Below are 19,082 nucleotides of genomic sequence, written 5' to 3' on the forward strand. Positions count from 1 at the left end.
AGGCTCAAGCTGTAATGCGTGAGCAGGAACCGGTTTGCATCAGAGATAATAAAAACCGGCTGCCTGCGGAAGAAGCTGGCCAAACTCCAGGGACAACTTAAGGTCAAACTGGAACTAAAGTCCTTCTTAAAAGGAGACAGAAATTTGGGAAGTCAGAAAACAGAAGTGGCTGTCCTGCAAAATCACTCAGCGTTAGAATCAGTCCAAATGATCTCTGTGCAAAAAGAAAGAAAGGAGCCGTTCAAAGTTTACTTCAAATAAGATCTGCCCCCCCTAGATATAAAACCTGGAAAGTACCAGACGGTTACTAGGAGTTTCAGGAGGGGGTGTGAACATGAGTACCAATTCTGAGGTGTGAGTTTCTACCTACCTTCCAAGAGGTCCATTGCAAAGACAACTTTGCAACACTGCGATTGGAGCATGAGCTCTGTGGGCTGCCCGTGCTGTAACAACTGAAATGTAAAATTTCTGGGAGGTCTGTGATGGACTTGGATGGTTGTAGAGAACTATTTCCACTGTATGAAGCATTTACAGCACACTGGGACCCAAATTTTGAATTCCTTATGTTTTACTGACAGATTCATGTAAGGCCATAGCCAGCTTCTTAATGAGAGCTGAATGGGCATTATCCCTTCCTCTACCAGCCAGTAAGCTTAAATAGAGTTCCTCAGCTGCAAGCCTTGCCCTGAGGTTAGCGAGGGGAGCAATACTGCAGGATGTTTTGACCTTTCAAGGGTAAGGTATGCCATCCACTTGCAAGGCAGTGGAGTGACAGCAGCAGCAGGGCTGCACCACGGAGGTAGATCCTGCAAGCACATGGGTGTAGGTCCTACAAGCAGCTCTTCAGTCTGGCAGCTCTACAGTCAGAAGGGGAAAGTGCTGAGTTCCCAGAACAGGCTGCGTTTAAGGACAGAGAAAGAGCTAATTTCAACTATTTCACAGGGAGTCCTGAGCTCTGAACCAAGGGAACGGACTAGCTCTGTTTCTCTTCCAGTCTTTGTGGACTGGTCACTGCCACCTGTACAGCAGCTGAGACCTGCCCTTTTGGATAGCCCCCGTGTTCCTCCTCTGGCCAGGCAGCATTATGGTGGCCACAGCTGATGTCCTGTACAGCACACTGTGATCCTTCTGGAAGGGCATTTACAAAGCAATGTAAAGCTTACATACCGAGTGCATAATTTCAGCGTTGGTAATGCAAAAAAACATAGTTAGAATTGCACAAAGCTGCATAATAATAATTAAAAAATCACCTGTGGAACTACTTCGTAAAAAATACTCAACGGAGTATTTTTAAGAGCAAAGTAGATACTAAACCCACCCTGCCCCTTTCTGTTCCTCCACAGCGCGGATATCTACAGTTCCTATACTGATTTAATGAAGCTTAACCCAGATACTGCTGTCGTGTCGCTAGGCAGCACAGGCGGCCATGCAACTGTAAACCCAGGGACAAAATCAATGCTGTTATAGTTAATGATGGGGAGAAACCCGGAGGGGTGAGTGACCTGTTTATTAACCGGGGAGTACTGAAATACCTGACATTCCTGTTCCAGTCTCCCGGCGCGGGATTGCTAGTGGAAAATACCACCCTGCTCCGCCAGCCAGATGTCTCCCAAGGCCAGTGGCAAAGGGAGACTTCTGACTGGAAGGACAGGGCGGTTAATTTTTTCCCCGGTTTATTACAGGCCGGCTCGGCGTTCCCCTCAAACCAAACCTCCCCTCACGGCGGCGGCTCCGCGGGCCCTTTAAATCCACCCCTTCCACACACACACACCCGTCCTCGCCGCTCGTCCCGTCAGGCGAGCGCGCTCTCCGCCCCCCCGCAACGGGGGAGCGAGGCGGGGCGGGGCCCCACGTTCCCCAACGGCCGCCCCGGCTGAGGGGAGCGGGGCAGGGCTTTATAACCGGCGGGGCAGAGGCGGGCTGGCGGCTTAGCGTGGCGGCGGTTGGCACGGGAGGACGCGGGGGTCGAGGAGGGCCTCGGTGGTAAGCGGGGAGGTGGCAGGCGTTGGGTCCTCAGATCGTGTGTGGGGGGGGTGTCATCTCTCACCCGGCCGGCGAGGCGGCGGAGGGGCCGGCGAGGCCTCGCCGGCCCCTCCGCCCCCTCGCCGGCCCGGTGCAAGTATTTCGCTGTGAGCTTCACCGAGTGCTGTCTCGGAAGGAGGGCAGGGGTTTCCTGAGCTTTGCTCGGCACCCTCCAGAGCCCTCCGCCCCCGAGCAGGGACACGCCGCTTCCTTCTCTTCATTGTTTCCCCCCCCGACGCTCTTCATCTCAAGGCGAAGCCGGAGGTGGTGGGGGGGTTGTTTCGTTTTGTCGCTGAAAGCGAGTTGGTCAGTGCAGTCGTCGTTGCCTCCCTTTGTCCCTTAACAGATGTTGCTGTGTCCTTCTCGCCCCAGCTGTTTAAATGGACTGGCAGTGCTGCTCAGGGAGGGACTGCTGCAGGCAATCCCTTTAGTTTCGGAGCGGGGGGGATTCACTGGCTTCTGTACTTGTAAGACAGATGGTATTTTGCAAGAACTTGCCACGATGGTTGCTAGCTTTAGCCCAGATTTTTTTATTTCTTTCTGATGATGCTTCACTGCTTGAATACAAAGTCCGAGCTATGTGTCTGCAGTATAATCCACACAGCTAGAAAGTATTGGTTGGATTAACTATCCCATATGTGCATGCTTATATTACAGGTAATAACTTTTTAGGACTAATAACTCATTTAGCATAAGCCTTCTGTAACATTCAAGGGTCAAATCGATTTTACATAGCTAAACCTACTGTAAGCTGGAGCATACTATGTGCCTAATACTAGCAATATTGTTAACCAATAAAGAATTTGATATGTGACTCTTAAAGTCTGTTCTCTAGCAGGGATATATCTAGATATTTGTTTTAAGTGATGCATTCTTTTATGGAACCTGGGCTTTTGATTTTATTTCAGTCACACTGCCAGTTAAAAGCAATCAAACTTGCTTCTGACTTTTGCAAAGAGTGTGCGGATGAATCACTATATTAATCTAACTCAGTGTCCTTTGGGGGTAGTATCACCTCTGTTATCTTACTGATATTCAGAGAACAACAATGTATATTTAATAAGGATGATTTCTTTCTAGTAAAATTGGAGACCTCAATTTATTCTATAATGAGGGCTGGACTCTGTTTTTAAGTAGTTTGCCAATTGAATTGCCAAAGAAATTCTTCTAAGGAGATGCTTACTATTTTTATCAGTGTAGGGAAGAATTTCTAAGTAAGAATAAGAAGCAAAACAAGAATTGAGAAGATGAGACAGGTGAGGCGAAAGGGCAAAGTTGCTTGCTGGTGTGTTTTTTGGATTTTTTTTTTTTTGAGATAAGCTCTGCCACTCTGCTTTAATTTCTTCCTGTAAGTATGGAAAGCTAGAAGGAGGGATGCAAGGTAGAAATAAGTGGAAAGACTCAGATAGTTAGTTTGGCCTAAATGGCGGGAAAGGAGACTGGTAAGCCTTTCAGAGGTACAAACCTTGACAGTGCTCTGTAAGGCCTTTAGCTTGAGATATGTCAAAGGAACAGTGTGCTATAAAATTTATGCGTTAGGGTATCCTATACATACATCAAAACTTCAGCTAATACTAGTAAATCTGTGTACAAATTGAAAACTTTATTTGGCTGTGCTTGTATACTTCTACATTGTGTTAGTGCCCCAGAATTACACAGAAAAACTAAGTAGCCTTCATTGCCTAGGCAGAGTGAAAAACAAAGCAAACAAAAGTACAGATATATTTTAGTTTTGTATCAGTGTTATGGTATTTGTCATAGACAAAAGACAGAAAATTTGTTTTAATGTGTTGGGGGGGGAAGTTAACTGGTATTTTCAATTTTGACAAATCTTTCAAAAGCAAAGGTCATGTGTGTGGCTGATAGTGGTAAAACTGAGCTTAGCTTTGTCTCCATTAATTAAATGATCTGCCATTAATCATGGCAGGACAGGAATATGAGGAATTTGGAGCTGGAAGTGGCCTGCCTCTGGCACAGTGTCAAACCCATGTGGCTCTACTGCTTTCATATTGAAAAGCTGGCATAGTCTATTCCTGTGGCTCCTGATCAGCACAGCACTCTTTTTGGCAATATAGTGCGTGCCCTTACTTGCCTTTTCTTTGGTTTTTTACGTCAGTGGTGTTCTTTGCAGCAGCCTAAAGAGTAAGATGGATTTCTGTGCACTTGTGTGCTTTGAGCTCCTATAGGTTTTTCATTGTATTGAGAGTCAGAAGACCCAGGTAACTCCCCGTGAAGCTGAGAAAAGGAAAACTAGGGCTGCAGTAACTATTCAGGCATGTTCAGTGTCTGCAACTTCTGTTAACTTTGGACACTGGATTATTGGCACTTCTAGAGGAAGTGACGAAGGAAGGTTCATCTTTACAAAAGGCGGTGCTAAGTAACTGGTGTATTCGCGATATTTTCCAGCTGGGCAGTACTGGTGAATAAACAAAGTTACAGGGAATGGAAGTGCCAAGGGATGTATTTTCAAGTACAATTATTCCATAAAATTAATTGGTAAAAGATAACTGTAGAATCCAATGTTTAGGAGGATATTACAGAAAATGGGGAATGGAAACTATTTATATTATGAGGAAGGGAAAAAATAAGCTGTAGAGAGACCTACTTGCTTTTGAGAAGGGCAATCTTGTATTGGCTGGACTAGTTTGGTTTTGCAGTTCTTATCTCCAAAATAATCCAAAATAATCGGCTTATTTCAGCATCTTGCAAAGCACGTGCCATAGTAAATTATGATTTGTGGTCACTTGGTCAAATTCACTTAATTGACTTCTAAGTTAGAGCAGCCTTTTTTACTGTAAAATGGCTTATGCACCTGGTTACACTACTTTCTTATAACGTTCACAAGAATGAATATTGTGAACACTGGTAGCAGAAATAGGCCTTAATGGAGGCAAAATGTTATATGCACCCCTATTTTCTGTCCAAGTATACCAGCTCAGCTCATGTTAATGTTGACACCAGGAAAAAAGGGACAGAAGTTTAGTAATGGCTGTCTTAAAGTTCCATTTAATTGCAGGGTGTAGTCAAACTAATTCAGCTCGTTAAGAATCGTTGGAGTTTATTCACTGCAGTGCTCCTTAAGATCATGCCTGGGACAAACTACTTTAATCTTTCGTGATGAGGATAGTGGTGGCCCAAATACATAGTAGAGGCATTGATTTGAACCCAGATGACTTCGTGCAGTATTACTGAATTTCTTCTGATTGTCAAAGGTATTAAATGTTTTTACCCTTAGTATGTTTGGAAGGTCTATCTTAAATGGACAAGGCACAAACTTTTATTAAATGTTAGTATATATATTTATGTAACAGATGTACTTATAGAAGCATTAAATCATTGTCTTATTTCACAGAAGGAAGGATCAATAATGTCAGCACTAAACTGGAAGCCCTTTATCTATGGAGGTTTAGCATCAATCACTGCAGAATGTGGTAAGCTTTTCCTTTAACTGTTTGTGATTTCTTTTACTCAGATACTCCCTTTTACAACAAGCTTGGTTCCATGCTATCAGTGACACGGTAGCATATGGTGGTCTACAGCATCGGAGTGTTTTTCTTTAATGCTGACTGAGGAGTTGCTCAGAACTTTGTTACAATGTCAGAAATTTCTGTCTGTAAACTCACATTCCCTGTGAGTCTTGTTTTTATACAAACTTTGCCTTTGCATTCTATTATTTGGTGTTTGTTGATCTGTTCCTAGACAGTGGTCATAAGGATACACAGCTTTTGTTTTGCTAGAGCAGACAAATTAAGCTCTTAACTTGTAAAATTTTTCTCTTGGCTTTTCTGAGTAGCTATGTTGCAGTTTAAATTCCCTTTTCTTGAACGTGAGTGGCTGATTAGATTTGAACACTTAAATTCAGTTAGTGTGCAAAATAGAGTAATTGCTATAGTGAGACAGTGCATCTGATGTTTTAGTGCCTATTCTGAAGACAAACCTAAAATACTAACATCTTTTTAAAGTCTTATCTGAGAGGCAGGTACATGAAAATAAAGGAAATCTGGATTTTCATAGTAGCAGAACAGAGTCTGACACGTGGTGGGCTTGCATGTGAAGTCTGTCTAATAAAGTATATGTAGTATAAAATTATACTTAAAACTACTATTTTATTTTTCTTTTCTGCCTTCTCTTATGAATCCTGTTCAAACTTCAGTTTGAAACATCTCTTATTTGACTTGACTGAACGTGGCAAATAATGCCAAAAGCTTCATGAGGAAGACAAGCAATTCATAAAACCCTTGCTTGTCTGGTAAACCTTGTTAGAACGGATGTAGTTAATCCTGACTCCTATTAGTGTTTAGGAGGGTATTGAATGTTGAGGTGATCACTTCCGTAAAGATAAGCTCTGGAGGAATATGCTTTCTAAACCCTTTCATAAAGGGAGCATGGAGAATATGAACTTGACATAGCAGTAGGCTACAGGAAGGCAATAACAGAAATGGGTATTGATGCTATTGCTTTTTTAGATTCTAGGCTAGAATCTGTATAGCTTGTCCTATGGAATTTATTTCTTTGCCTTCAATGAAATGCCATTCAAAGATGTTGGTAGAATACACACACAAACTCTGTACTTGATCGTGATTGCAGAGTCCTATTCAGTGTGGCTCTTTACAACCAGGCAATACCATGTTGCCTGAAAACATAGTGAATGCAAAATGTAAACATAGGAAGTAGGTAGGGCCTCTGACAAGATTTTAGGAGAAACAAACTGACATAAAATGAACCACTTGTTTAAAAGAAAGTCTTCGTAAGAGAGGCTTTTTTCCCCGGGAGTATTTTTATATATTTTAGTATATAATAAAGGCTGCTTTTTCTTAAATCATGTTCTTTGTTGCCTTTGGTTAGGTAAGTACTTGATTGATTTTTCTTTCTGATTTTTCTTTAAGGTACTTTCCCCATTGATCTGACCAAAACACGTCTGCAGGTTCAAGGTCAAGTTAATGATGCCAAATATAAAGAGATCCGCTACCGTGGAATGGTGCATGCACTAGTCAGAATATGCAGAGAAGAAGGATTGAAAGCCTTATACTCTGGGTAAAATTAACCGACTTGCAGTAATGGTTTATGAACAGTATATTGATAACTACAAGCCCATAGTGTGTAAATTTTTGGGTTTCAGATTTACAAGGTATTTGGTTAGCCTCAATTAATCTGGAAGTTGAAAGCCCAAGCTTAGATTGCTTCAGTCTTTGCACTTTGCAATAGCATTTCAAGTTCAAAAAAACCAAACAAACCTACTTGGAAAAAAAAGCTAAGCATAAAATTATTCTATACAATGCTGCTGTGGTTGTTCCATCTCTCAGTTAGAAGAAAAATTGAATTAACCGTTGTGTATAAATGGGCATGCTTTTCTTCAAAACATGCAGGATGGTGGGGGAAAGATGTAACCTGCAGATTACGTTTCAGACAAGCTTGCCAGCTATTTTATAGATCACAAGTTGAGGCATGCTCTAATAGTAATTCCTCCACAGTTCATTCATCTTCTTGCAGGCTTCGTTTTAAAAAAAGAAAAAAAACAAACCAAAACCAAACCAACAAAACCTTGTTTTGTCTATAGTGAATTTAAATTGTTGATTTAAATGAACAAACCTTTCTCTGGTAGATATCTTGTGTTCAGTCTCTCCTGCTCTAGAAAGTATTTGCTAATCAGTCTTTTGCAATTTTGAGCATAAATATTATCATTGCCTATTTTTACAGGATTGCACCTGCAATGCTACGGCAAGCTTCATACGGAACTATAAAAATAGGCACTTACCAGAGCTTAAAAAGAATGTTTGTTGAGCATCCAGAAGGTGAGCGGGTTTTTTCAATGTAATTGAGGACTGATTTGCTTGAAGTTGGTTGTTTCCATTTGGTATCCCACTGTAGCAGTTTGAGCAAGTCTACTGAGAAGACATTCCTTGTACCAATTACAACAAAGTGAGTCAGCAAGGAAAACTTGTCAGAGCAGTTTTTAAGGCTTCTGTAATTGGCACTTTCTCTGGTTAAAGGAGCGGTGGGTGGCATCATCCTGCCCTGATGCATCTTAAGCGTTGCAAATCTGCAGCTAAACTCTCTTTCTTTGTTTATGGAATAGATGAAACCCTGATGATAAATGTTCTATGTGGCATTCTTTCGGGAGTAATTTCATCATCTATTGCCAACCCTACAGATGTCTTAAAGGTAATTACATGTTATGTAGAGTTTGTCCTTAGTTTTTGTCCTCTCCTTGAGGAAATGCAGAATCTCCTGAAGAATATAGGATTTGTTGTTTTGTAATCCTATTTACTCTCATCTCAACTTTAAAAACAAACAAAAAAACCCCTCAGTAACACCCTGAATTCTTGGAACCTCCTTCTGTTCCATACTAATTATTTGGAAGTATGCACTGGGAAACTGATGGCTGGTGAGGTAGTTGGATCATATAACTTTTTCTGGGGGTGGGGAGAGAATAATTTTAGATGACTCTTCTTGTAACTTTCATGCTATAGTGTTTGTGTGGAAGCCACACTGCATATTTCACCTATGCTTCTTGTTAACGCTGTTGTACTAGGATGTTTCTAGAGCTCAAAATAGATGAAGATCAACTGAGAGGCAAGAGTTTAGTGAATGCTACTTGTACTATATGATTCTTTAATCCTGTAGAGAGGCTTTGCAATCCAGTATCCTATGGAAATAGTGTTCCAGCGTCAGTCTTTTGAAGTGAATTGGTGAAACCATCACCTCTAAGAATCGTTAGCTTAATGATAGTCAATGGCCTCTTTTCCAGTTACTTAAAAGAGTTGATGGTATTTAACTTGCAAAACCGTAGCATGTGACTTACATGTCTGCCTCTAATGAAAAATTCAAGAAAACTCTTTCTGTTCTTCTAAAACTAGTAAAACCTTAATCCTTAGTAGGGCTAGTGTGGTTAGAGGCATTTCAAACATAAGCTTCTATTTCAAGTATGGCTTCAATTGGTTATTTCCCAAAATTATGTCCACGTACCAACTTGCTTGTCACCAAACTTGTATTTGGTAGTTACCATGGCAAGTTCCCAAGGACATTCTTAGAAATCCACAGGGTCAAAGACCATGGCTCTCACTAGCTGAAACCTTAATCTTTTTAACCTTTCATTTTAACGTGTTCCTGTGAGAACACTGTAAAGGACATCCTGCAGAACCCATCTGTCAGCCTAATCTAAATGGAGTAGTGTGCAAGTACAGAAATAGAAGTGACTTAATGCAGTTAAGAACTACACCACGTACTCGTTCAAAATTAGCAGCTGCATTTGTATAGTTAAGGCATTTCAAAAGATTGCATCATGGTTACGATAATGTCAGCTATTAATTAATTCAAAGAGAAATTAACTTTACTACTTAAGATTGTAACTTAAAATGTTAATAAAACTGTATTAAACTGTTATTGGTTGTATGTTTGAAAAGTATTTATTTTCTAATTTTATCTTCAAATGAATCTCAGATCAGAATGCAAGCCCAAGGTAGTGTCATTCAAGGAGGAATGATGGGCAACTTCATGCAGATCTACCAAAAGGAAGGCACTAAAGGATTATGGAAGGCAAGTCTTTTTTGAACTATATCCTACACTCAAAGTACACTTTCTTGCTCATCTGAATTTCATGTACTACTACAGTATTCTCAGCCAAAATATGGAGAAGTCAGTAGCTAATATGTATGTAGTTTGTCATGACTATTTCACTGCTGGTGTCTCGGTGCATTTTGGCAAAGGGTTTCTGCCAATCTTGTGTTCAAGGATCAGCCACTTTTTAAGAAAGGGGAGACAACTGGAGGCTTAAATTAGGATGACTGGCTCTAGGACTAGTTCCACAACCCTTTGCAAGACACCTCTTGGTCTGTATGGTTTGCTCTTTTTAAAACGTTTACTAAAGAACATTTGGAAGTAAAGGATGTAAAAATGAACATCCCCTCTAGCTCAGGAATTCTTGTACTCAGTCTTGTACGTTGTCTTTTATGCTAATTATAGTCAGTGACTGTGTAACAACTGAAGACCAGGAATGGACAGTTGCTCTGAAACAGCTGGAAAATACAAATGTTTTTCTATTAGTGTGCTTTTCTCTGCAAAGTTTCTTGATCTCCATTTTTCTGTTCATCTTCCTTACTTTGCCAGTTTTTCAGTAGCAGCAAGGGGAGCCAGTATCACCTGGTTGTTGAGGTCTTAGCTGAGTGTTGATGTAAGAATTCAGATGTTAAGCAGAGATGGAGTAGCATAAAGGAACTAAAATTGCTGTTCAGTATGGAAACGTGATTTATCTATTAATCTGAATCTGCTTTTTTGGAGCACGTATGTCTAAGACTTGTACTAATTAGCCTTATTTGAATTCACAATGTTCTTAATGCATTCATGGTGTGTGCTTTGTATTATAAAAGCTAGGCTTTTCTGAGGGTGCACAAAAGGTAATTTTAAACTTCAGCTATATCCTTTGTTTTGCCAGGGAGTATCACTGACAGCACAGAGAGCTGCTATTGTTGTTGGAGTGGAACTGCCAGTGTATGACCTTACCAAGAAGCACATAATTATGTCTGGATTTATGGGAGATACAGTATATACTCACTTCCTGTAAGTTTGTGTAACTAACTGCTTGCATAGCTAATCATTGGTTAGTTCTTGTTATGGGGGATGAATCTTTTGATTTTTCTGTCATCAGTCTAGATGTAAATATACTTCTGATGTGTTTATACTTTTTAATGCAATAGCATCTCTAATGGTAGCACATAGCATGGAAGCTAATTTTATTTAGTATTTGGATTTAATTTTCTTTTGAATATGGAATTTTGGTTTGTGGATGATCTGAATCATTCAGCTTTGCAAGTTGAGATTAGAGGAAAGTTCCAATCAAGTATTTGCTATTCTCAGAGGCACAAACATATGTTCAAGTATACAGAAACTGTATATAAGGGCTGTATGTCAAATCTTGAAAATTATGCTTTATAGTAAAGGAAGAGTAATTTTTCACATCTATTACCTGATGTAATCTTTAACTAAAAGCATTAAGCACTCATTATCACTACATGTTTTCTAGGGAGGGGGAATTCTTGTGCATCTTGAAATGTGGTAGGTCAAATTTCATTAAACCTTTCTCTTATTAGCTCAAGTTTTACTTGCGGGTTAGCTGGGGCCCTTGCATCCAACCCAATTGATGTTGTGAGAACACGCATGATGAATCAGAGAAGCCAACAACGTGGGGGACACTCAAGCTACACGGGTACTTTGGATTGCTTGTTACAAGTAAGTAGTTCATGTATCAACATAAGTAGAAAATGGTGCCATCAAGCAATGATTTTGGTGTAGAACTTAAAATTGTTCTAAGTTTCTCTAGAAATTAATCCAAGTAACTTAGATATGCTTTGTTCCCTAATGCTCAAAAGGACTATACTGCCAGTAATGCACTCGGTGTGAAAAGTATCTACTGTCTTGAAATTTTTCAGTTTGCTTTATGGACTTCACAAAATTTCTGTGAAAGGCAGGAAGAAAGTTAGTATGTACTGCAGGTGCTTACTTCCTTTTGGTGCTTGGATGAGGAGACAAAGTCTCTCAGCACCACTGTCTCTTACTTAACTTTTTACGATGTTAGGATATTGATAGGAAGTGATAATTTCATAGGTGAGTTCTTGAGCAACGTCTTCTGGGGCAGATAGTTTTCTCTGTTGCTTACTGCATAATGGAAAGCCTAGTACATCCAAAGGCAATGTCAGTCTCTGATTTTGATTATTTTGGCTTTGTTTCTTAAATTCCTAAATTGGGTATGAGGTGGGAGCATGATGGCCTTTTACATGGAGAAGAGTGGCTAGGAAGCTATTGGTGTCCAAACTGTGACTGAACACTCCAGTTTGTAGAACAGTCCAAGTCACATTGTCCAGTGCAATTTTGTGAAGTCCATAAAGCAAAACTGAAAAATTTCAAGGGAGTGCCTAACATGAGCTGCAGGTTTACAGACAGCACTCTGCAAGGTTTTTTGGGGGAGAAAAAGTCCAGGAATGCAATTTGGACACATCTGGGTTGGGTACCGAATGACATAAACGGCATCTTTACCTGCCAGGTAGTGCTGCAGGCATTACTAATCTTGGCTTTATCTAGAGAAATGTTTCCTTGTCCCATCATACAGTATGTTTAAATTGAGGTTACAGCGCTAAGCCATCTGCTTGTCTGGTATGGAATCTTGTTAGCTGAGATGCTGTCTAGATTTGTCACTAAAAGAATTACTAAGTGTGTTCTTGCTCTGTTTTTTCCAGACATGGAAGAATGAAGGCTTTTTTGCTCTATATAAAGGGTTTTGGCCAAATTGGTTAAGACTTGGTCCTTGGAATATCATTGTATCCTTTTCAAAGGTGTGCAAAACTGTTAAGCTAGCCATACAAGTATTGAGAGACAGTTTCACAGAATGCTCAGTGTGGAAAGTGTCAGCACAAATATTCCCTTTTTATGAATGGAAAATTGTGTAGTTGACCATTTTCTTAGTCAGCTGCTGCTGGTCAGATTGAAATTAGGATTCACACAGTGAATATTAGAATGTGATCTTGCAAAACACTTTTCTGTTCCTCCGATTTCATACCTGTCCATTTCCTTAGTTTGGAGTCTAATTTTAAATAAAATTGACCAGATGAGTTAGGAATGGGACCTATTTCCAGAACTGGGGAAACCATTGGCAGTTAGCCATGAGATCTTTTTGTTTATCTTAGTCTCACACAAACTTGTTTTTGTTTCAAGAGCCAGCTGATCAGAGGCCTGGGAAGTGGGTTGGTGGTAATGTTTTTTACTGTGAGCAAACCTACTTTAGCCCATCAAAGCTAAGTGAGTAAAGACTCCACAGGTTTTTGCAATATTCTCCTGCCTCCTCAGTCCTGTGTTTAAGATCCTGAGGAATAGGGATGGGAAAATAATTGGCATCACCAGCCTTAAAGCAAGTTTCATTGTTCTGCCTAGTACTGCATAACAAAAAGGGCCAAGCAGCAGCATTGCATCGGAGGGAACAAAGAGTGGAACAAAGTTTCACACAGATGCAGCTGTCCTTTAGTAGTGAAGTGACCATCTTGCACTGCGTGATCAGGAAACAGTTTTCCTTAATCAGCTGTTCCAGTTCTTTCTGACATATGAACAGCTGAAGAAATTAGACTTCTGACATGCTGAACTGTGTGCTGAATTGTGGTAATGTACTGTTTGAGTTTAGAGCAACTTGTACGTTGTCTTGAGTATTTGCTCTTTATTGTCTGAGATGCTGTCCAAAGGAAGAGGTCACTACGAGACTGTTGTGAATGGGAACAACCTGGAAGTGATTTCAAGGCAAACTGGCTCCTGTAACAACGGCTTGCTCATGTGATTCAGTGGATGGGGTGCACTATTTTCTAGACTGAAGCAAACATGGTGGAATGCCTTCTGTCAACTGTTTAAGTCGTCTTGAACGTGAAGATCTGTAATGCAACTTTATGCTGTTGAGACTCAGATGCACAATCTTCTATAAGAGGCAAAGAACAATCTTTCTGTAAAGGAAGATAAGTAGTACCGAGGGGCTGGGCTTTTCCTATTTGCAGAAGTGTATACGATTTGACTGTAATAGTTCATAGTTTCCAATTAACTGGAAGTGTCACAAGACATTTTTGTAGGCTTTCAGTTCAGCAAAACACCTGCTGTAGTACAAACTCTGCTTCTGGTTTTAGAGATTTCCTGTGTTCTAAGTCTTGAGGCGTCTGCGTAATTTGCTGGGAATAATCCAGCTTCATTTGAAAGTGTGGTTGCTAAAGCTGTCAGTTTTGCATAGCTTGAAGGAAGTTTTTTCCAGTGTATCATTCTTGACTTTTCAGCATAAGTGATTCTTCAACATTCATATGTAAATTGCAAGTAGGAATGAAGTTCAAACAAGTCCATGCTCATGTGCCTATCGTGCAGAGAAACTTCCCATGCTTCTTCCGTTGTTGGGAAGAACCACTTGTAATGGTCACTGGCTGTTACGTATCATCTTAACGATGCAAGTTTTACACTAAGCAGTTCAGGCTGTGTCATGTAGGTGCCTATGTGAGAGAACCAAACCCCTCCAAAGGTGAGTCTACCCTGAAGACTGCTTTCCTTGTTTAAGACAACACCCAAACCCAGAACTACTGACCACTTTTATACAGCAAACAGGCCCAATTTTCTGTTACATACATGCACTTTATGCATGTTACAAGCACTTTATGTAGAAATCAGCCACAACTTCCTTAAAGCATTGCTTTCTGGCTTAAATGTATATCAAAACTTCAGGGCCATGAACTAAACAGTTATGTCAAGGTTCTTACAAATGTTGCTGTTGAATTCCAAGAAAGGAAGCGTGTGAGAAGTCGCGCAGCGGTCCTGCTGTGTTCACGGAGGGTAGCAAAGAAGGATGCACAGTTTTGGATTTTTGTGGCATTGTGTTAATCTCTTAAATGTTTTTAGTTAATCATACATTCCACTTAAAGAAATTTCACTGCAATTTCAAAATTACTGTAACTGCTTAAAATTACTAATTTTGAATTCACAAATGGATTGTTAAATGCACAAGGCACTTTCTTTCCTAAGGTACAATGTTTTTCTATGTATATGGGTATGCTTATGTGCAGTGTTTTTCATTACAGCAGCTGTTTCTATGCTTTAATAGAAATATTTGTAAATATTTTTGTACACTATGTAAACTAAGTGTATGTTTTACATTTTTAAGCTTATTAAAAGTTTTAAAATCGGTATGTAATGACTCCGAACTCCTTTCAGTTTCCAAGTTTCAAATGGGGGTGGGGTGGGTGGGTTTTCACATACTTCAAGGTGGTTAACAAAGGAAAGCTGTTGCTGGCGTCACGCTGCGTGATGTTACTGGTTATTTAGCCAAGGCAGACTGGAGCTGCTGTAGTTAAAAGCTTATGTTCCTGTAAGGTGCTGGCTGAATAACAGGCATTAACCATGTTTTCACTGTTCTTTAGCACATCTTAAACTGCAAGACCGTTTCCCACTCTACTATGAAAAGTGCTTGGTCTGGCGCACTTAGTTTTGGGTAGCAGTGAAATACGTTTGTTGCACTTGTAACCCGGGTGGATTTCCGGAGTTCACGTGTGGTAGCACAAGTCTGATAGATGCAGCTCGGAGGGGATGAGGAATCTGCGTGTTTGGAGTAACAGGGTGGGAGCGCACTGCAGCAGTTACTCTGTGGGGAAGCTGGAGAGGGACAGATGGACAAGATGGACTGGAATTAACTGCTAAGCACCAAAGGCACCAAAAGAGTGAAATGGGAGTTGGGGATCTCAGCTGAAGGTGACTGCTGCAGAGAATACCTCAAGCTATTTTCAAGTTCTTCAATTCAGACGTCCCTTAGTTCGGATTTAGTTTAATGTGTAATGATAAAAGATTTATGTTTACAAAAACTAAGAGCAAACCAAAGATACCGCAGGGTGTTTCCAAAGCAAAGAACGAGCAGCTCTGCTTGACGGGTGATGCTGCAGAAAAATGACCACCAGCTCAGTAGTGAAGGCGTTGGGTGGTGGTACAGGGGTGTGCACGCTGTCGAAACGGGGGCTGTCCCCCTTTACCTGCCTCTCTCCACCGCTCCAGCGCCGTCCTGACCCTGGAGAGAGCGGCACGCCGGCTGCCTGCCCCGGGGCTTGGGCAGCGGGCCCCTCTCCGTGGCAGGCAGGGGTTTGACGCCAGAGTCAAGGTCCGGCGGCATCATGTGCTTCCCTGGCCCAACTCAGGAGGACTCCGGCTGTCACGTCAGTTTAACCTACATCAAAAACACCGGGGGAACCCGGGACGCGGAGCGCGCGCCGGCGCCGCACGGTGGCCAGGCCCCGGTGGTGCCGCAGCCTCCTGCGCTCCTCCCCGCGGCAGGGGGCGCCATCCCGCAGCCGCCGCTCGCTCGCTCTCCCCCTTCCGCCCCTCGCTGACGCACTTCTCCTCCCCACTAATGACGCTCCTGCCACGCGACGCGGAGCGGTGCGCGCTGTGCCTCCCCCGGAAGCGCCGCCGCGGTCCCGAGCGTTCCGCCCCGCTCCCACCCTCCGCCCGGCCCGGCCCGGCCGCCGCTCACCCCGCCGCCGCCGCCAGCATGGCGGAGCCGCCGCCCGCGGAGCCGGCGAGCAGGGAGGTGCGGGACCGCCTGAGCCTGTGGGACCGCCGCCCGCAGCCTGCCGCGCCGCTCAGCGACCGCCAGACCGACTCGGTGCTGGAGCTGAAGGCGGCGGCCGAGAACCTGCCGGTGCCGCCGGAGGTGAGGCGGCAGCGCTGCCCGGGCCGGAGGGAGGGCGGGAGGCGCCGGGGTGCCACGTCGGCAGGCGGCGGGGGTGGCGGCCCGGCCCGAGCGGCTGGGGCCTGCGGGGCCGCCGCTCTCCCCCGGTTTTTATGGGGCTCGGGAGCGTTTTGCGTCCCGGCGGGGTGTCAGGCCGGCGGGGCTGTGAGCCCTGCCCCCGCGCCGCCCGCAGCCGCTTCCCCAGCCCGTCGTCCCGTTTGGCCTCCCTGGGGAGGGCTCGCTCTGCCTTCAGCCCTCCCGAGGCGCCCGGTGCCGCCCGGCCTGCGGGGGTTTGTGGGCAGCGGTGGCAGCTTTCCTCTTAAAATCCGCGGGGCTCTCTCTGCCCGTCCTCACTGCTTCCCTCGGCTCGTCAAGGTTTGCCCTCTTGAAATGGGGAGCTTTAGTCGAGGAGTTACGTGGTTCTGGCCCTCTCGATTTGACTCTGGTTGGTGCCTCGCTGCTGGCACCACTCTTATTTCCTGGTGCAGCTTGCAGGTAGTTCAGCGAGCCGTATAAAGCCAGGAATAGTGGTAAAAAGCTTAATAATTTGTCATTACCACGGAAGATGTGGTCTCCCACTCGGTTATAAAATATCAGACTCTGACAAGGTGATTATTTATGAATGCTTCCTTGTCTACAAAGGGAAGGGGAGCAAAATGTTTGCATTCCTTAACTGTGCTTTTCGTGAGAGGCTTTGTATTTGAGCAGGGTCATACTACCAGGTATAGTGCCATAAAATCAACAAAGTTGGCTCTCAGCAAGTGTCTGAAAGGTCAGAGTAACAAGGGGGAGGGGGTAAAGCAATTCCTTCCTGAAATACACCTGTTTCATTTCGTGCTTCCTGGTTTCTTTTTTGTGTAAGCTTTAGTACAGTATGCAACTGTACTAAAGTAAATATTGGCAGGCATCCAAAATGATTGTAGAAGGATGTGCTGCTATTGGAGGATGTTCGTAAGGATCTAAACCAACTTTGCAACAAGGCAGGTATGGTATCTGCCAGCAGGACAACCGGGATGCCAAGACATTGAGTACTTCAGCTGATCCTGGCTTCTGCTGAAGTGGATTGGGACAGTGGCGTCTCAGCTGTTCTGAAAAAGCAGGCTCTGATGGACGCGTCTTTTCCTCAGTAGTAGTCAAGAGAGAAACCCTGGCACCCCAGCTAGGGTTCTGCCTGTTTTGGGGGGCGATGGGGAGAAATATGTGGAAGTTGAACAAGATAGGTCAATCTGTCTTTTCTCAAATAGTTGAAATCCTGGTTGTTCTTTCTTTGCCGGACTAGTATTGCCAGGCAATGAATATTTTATTAAGCGAGTAATTTTCTAGAGAGATACCAATCTGTATTTAATTTGTATTCTGTTTTTATGTTACTGATGTTTTCGGCAATAGAAAACATACTTTACTTGACAATTGAATTAAAAAGGGTATTACGTTAATTAAGAGTATATAATGATACTTGTTTTCTTGAATTAATTTCTTCCATATAAGCTAATTAATAGTTTCCAATCATACTTTAATACAATTTCTGTCAAGTTACTTTTCTCCATATTTTTCTTGCTTAAAAAATCATTGTGGCCGATAATTCCTGTTCAGCAGAGCTATTCCTTGTATTCTAAAAAAGCCTTTCTTTTTAGCTTGATTTCTTCATTAAAAAGCGTTTGAAAGAATATGAAACACTATATCCTGAATAAATTCTGGCAGTGTTAAATCTTGAATTTTCTTTCAATATCTGGCAAAAAAATCTGACAATTCCTGTACAGTGGTGTTGCCATGTAGTGTAGACAATAGTGGCATTTATTTTTGCTTCTGCGTGCATTCTGAATTCTTATGTTCTCAGATACTGTTCTATGCATTACTCTGGGTACAGAAACAGTTAAATTGGAAATTAAAGTATAGCTCATCAGTATGTCAGGTACATGTACATTCAGTTTCTGTTCTTACACAATTGTGTACCTTTATAAAATGCTGTATAGTATTTTCTAACTTTAAAAAAAAAATTGTTAGGTGTTTCTGAATATATAAATATGGTAGTTGTTGGTGTATTATCATATTGATAGATAAAATGTCCATAGCATTTGTTTCTTCAGAAGTAGACGCCTGTCATTTTCTGAAGTTGATGCTTTAGATTGTGTTATTGTAGTTGAGCTGAATATACTAATTCTTAGTAAGTTCTCTAACTAAAATTTGTGGGGTTTTGTGAACAGCTTCCAATTGAAGATTTGTGCAGCCTAACATCCCAGTCGCTAACTGTTACGCTGACGGCTGCGGTGCCAGAATCCACAGAGGATGTCCTCTTGAAAGGATTTGCCATACTGGGGATGGAAGATGAAAGAATTGAAACAGCACAACAGGTAAGTGATGCTGAATAACCTCCAAGTTGCAGCAGTCGTCTTCAGAGAATTCTGTGAGTTTCTTACCTAGCTTTTGGTGGGTTTGTTAAATTTTTTGGGCTGTTTTCAAGATGCATGAAGAAACTCGGGGGAGGGGGGGGATCGTTGAAGTCTTAGCTCTTAAGTGACAGATACTTTTCCTGTTTCAAGTGGAGTCTTATGTGAGAGTGAGGCACCCCTTCAGTAAGGTGGTGTTGCTCATAATATAGAAGAATGTTGTGTTCCCTCCCCTCCTTTCTAACGTGACAGCCTTGTTCTTGTACAAATAAAACCAGATGAAATTCAGTCTTTCCCATTTTAATTTAGTGGAGGAATAGAATAGAATATTTCAGTTGGAAGGGACCTACAACGAGGAGTTATAGTTTGTTTCCTTGATTAATAATTAAGTTCTGAAACAGCTCTGTTTTTAACAAAAGCTCATCTTCATTTCCTAGATCTGATTTTTTTTTAAT

At 42.2% G+C, this 19,082-nt stretch overlaps 2 protein-coding genes across 5 annotated transcripts in view; both read left to right on the top strand.

Moving 5' to 3' along the window:
* The first annotated feature begins 1,847 nt into the window (after positions 1–1,847).
* On the top strand, positions 1,848–14,708 carry SLC25A30 (solute carrier family 25 member 30). Of its 3 annotated transcripts, none has more exons than XM_075139458.1 (10): positions 1,848–1,983; positions 5,375–5,453; positions 6,909–7,056; positions 7,720–7,814; positions 8,099–8,184; positions 9,463–9,558; positions 10,454–10,578; positions 11,109–11,247; positions 12,252–12,332; positions 13,097–14,708. In XM_075139458.1, the coding sequence occupies exons 2-10, from the start codon at positions 5,390–5,392 to the stop codon at positions 13,136–13,138; spliced, it is 876 nt and encodes a 291-aa protein (XP_074995559.1). In that variant the 5' UTR covers positions 1,848–1,983; positions 5,375–5,389; the 3' UTR covers positions 13,139–14,708. The 3 variants fall into 3 exon arrangements, with proteins under 3 accessions (XP_074995559.1, XP_074995545.1, XP_074995551.1); XM_075139444.1 differs by having other exon boundaries at positions 1,903–1,983; positions 9,463–9,562; positions 10,458–10,578; XM_075139450.1 differs by lacking the exon at positions 1,848–1,983 and adding an exon at positions 4,848–5,234 and having other exon boundaries at positions 9,463–9,562; positions 10,458–10,578.
* Positions 14,709–15,892: 1,184 nt separating this feature from the next.
* The window catches only part of COG3 (component of oligomeric golgi complex 3), a 31,173-nt gene continuing 27,983 nt past the window's right edge, over positions 15,893–19,082 (top strand). Inside the window, exons 1-2 of one of the 2 annotated variants that reach the window (XM_075139467.1) lie at positions 15,893–16,225; positions 18,445–18,591. In XM_075139467.1, coding sequence (XP_074995568.1) covers positions 15,923–16,225; positions 18,445–18,591 — 450 coding nt within the window. In that variant the 5' untranslated portion in view covers positions 15,893–15,922. Of the gene's footprint in view, positions 16,226–16,566; positions 17,370–18,444; positions 18,592–19,082 lie in introns of those variants that run through there. The other variant, XM_075139459.1, reaches the window with a different exon arrangement.

The sequence above is a fragment of the Calonectris borealis genome, chromosome 1 (assembly GCF_964195595.1).
Source record: "Calonectris borealis chromosome 1, bCalBor7.hap1.2, whole genome shotgun sequence".
Classification (NCBI taxonomy): domain Eukaryota; kingdom Metazoa; phylum Chordata; class Aves; order Procellariiformes; family Procellariidae; genus Calonectris; species Calonectris borealis.